Here is a 1,934-nt window from a genome sequence, read left to right on the forward strand (position 1 = left end):
TGTTGGGGGTTTGGGGGACCCTCCACTGGGGACTAAAAGGACAAAAACAATTCCCAGAGTCAATCACTTTATTTTTAGTGTAAATTAGAAAATGGTTGGGGAGCCACCAGGGGCCAGATTTGGTCCGCGGGCCGTAGGTTGAGCATCACTGGTTGAAACTCTGAATTCAGATTCAAATATTAGATTTATTATTTTTATCGTCTCTGATTTCGTTTCTTTAGTGCAGAAAAATGTGGACACTAAAATCCCAACAATGAAACGGGAAAACCCGTCTGACGTTAAAGACCAATCAGAGAGAACATGGGGGGGGGGGGGGCTTGTGGGGATGTGGGCGGGGCCAGTGGATTACTGGGCGGGATAAGAGGCCGGGCTGCTGCGGGACAGTGGACAGTGATCAGATGAGTGTGAGCAGAGCACAGAGTCCTGCTGTCTCTCGGCCATGGCCTGTCTGATGGCAGCCTGGTCCGTCCACAACCCCACCGTCACCAACTCCATCATCATGGTGAGTCCACACACACACACACACACACACACACACACACACACACACACACACACACACACACAGCTTGTCTCACTCTGCCGGGGGACAGTTTGTGACAGCGTTGACCTCACAGACGGACAACAGATTTAGATCCAACTAATGCAGCTCAGTTCAAGTTCAACACACACCGAAACACCACAGACACCAAAAGACACTGTGGACATTTCTTACAGATTCACGAGGGACATAGTGGACATTTTCTAGAGATATACTGTACACACACTGGGGATACATTGGACATTTGTTTGACATACACTGGACATTTCGTGGAAATATACTGGAGACATACTGGGGACGTAATGGACATTTCTCAAACATTTAGTGGACATTTGGCAGAGACATTATGGACATTTCTCAGAGATTTAGGGAACACATACTGGGGACATGGGGACACTTTATAGAGATATACTGGATTTGTTTGACACATATGGACATTTCTCAGAGATAAACTGCACACGCACTGGGGACATAGTGGACATTTGTTTTACATACACTGGACATTTTGCAGAGATATACTGAAGACATACTGGAGATGTAGTGGACGTTTTGCGAAGATATAGTGGACATGTCTCAGAGATACAGTGGACATGTCTCAGAGATACAGTGGACATGTCTCAGAGATACAGTGGACATGTCTCAGAGGTACAGTGGACACACATCGTAGGAGGACTGTCAGTCCTTGTGTTGATTATCCTCTGTGTCTCTTGTTGTTGTGTGTCCATATAGGACACTAATCTGCCTCCATACAGGAGCTGCAGGAGGTTACTGTCGGACACCACACACACACACACTTCATAAACTGTTCATACACACACACACTATATACTTCCTGTATATATACACAAAGTGTATATACTATATATATATAGTGCAAGTCACACGAGGAGACTCAAGAAAAAGTATTTGTATTTTTGGTGAGCGTAAAAGAAGAATCTGATAAATAAAGAACAGTTCCTTCAGCATATTCTTATTTTTGAAAAAAAAAACCCCAAAACAAAACAGGCCAAGAGCAGAACGACAACACTTATGAAATCTGTCCGTCTCAAACCCTCAGAACACCAACGGGCCCCCGGACCTCATGTTGGACCCCCGGACGGTGTGCGTTTGTTTGGACGAGGTGGTCAACAAGCGGCCGGCGGGCGGCCAGCAGATGCCGCTGCTGCAGGGACACCTGAAGAAGGTGGACAACAACCTGACGGAGGCCCAGAGGTTCTCCTCGTTACCACGGAGACCAGCGGTCAACATCGAGTTCAAGGACGTCTCGTACTCCATCAGAGAGGGACCCTGGTGGAGGAAGAAAGGTACTGCAGCGCATCCGAACACACCTGAACACACCTGAGCATACCTGAACACACCTGAGAACACCTGAGAACACCTGAACACACCTGAG

General features: G+C 47.1%; 1 protein-coding gene across 1 annotated transcript; it reads left to right on the forward strand.

Moving 5' to 3' along the window:
• The first annotated feature begins 371 nt into the window (after positions 1–371).
• LOC121966466 (ATP-binding cassette sub-family G member 1-like) lies at positions 372–1,928 on the forward strand. Its single transcript, XM_042516557.1, has 2 exons — positions 372–502; positions 1,599–1,928. The coding sequence occupies exons 1-2, from the start codon at positions 440–442 to the stop codon at positions 1,881–1,883; spliced, it is 348 nt and encodes a 115-aa protein (XP_042372491.1). The 5' UTR covers positions 372–439; the 3' UTR covers positions 1,884–1,928.
• Positions 1,929–1,934: the final 6 nt, after the last annotated feature.

The sequence above is a fragment of the Plectropomus leopardus genome, unplaced genomic scaffold (assembly GCF_008729295.1).
Source record: "Plectropomus leopardus isolate mb unplaced genomic scaffold, YSFRI_Pleo_2.0 unplaced_scaffold2470, whole genome shotgun sequence".
NCBI lineage: Eukaryota > Metazoa > Chordata > Actinopteri > Perciformes > Serranidae > Plectropomus > Plectropomus leopardus.

Bases quoted from the DNA above. Each gene is read 5' to 3' on its own strand.
- LOC121966466 (XM_042516557.1), top strand. From the start codon at position 440: ATGGCCTGTCTGATGGCAGCCTGGTCCGTCCACAACCCCACCGTCACC. The intron at 503-1,598 runs GTGAGTCCACAC...TCAAACCCTCAG, and splicing joins TCACCAACTCCATCATCATG to AACACCAACGGGCCCCCGGA.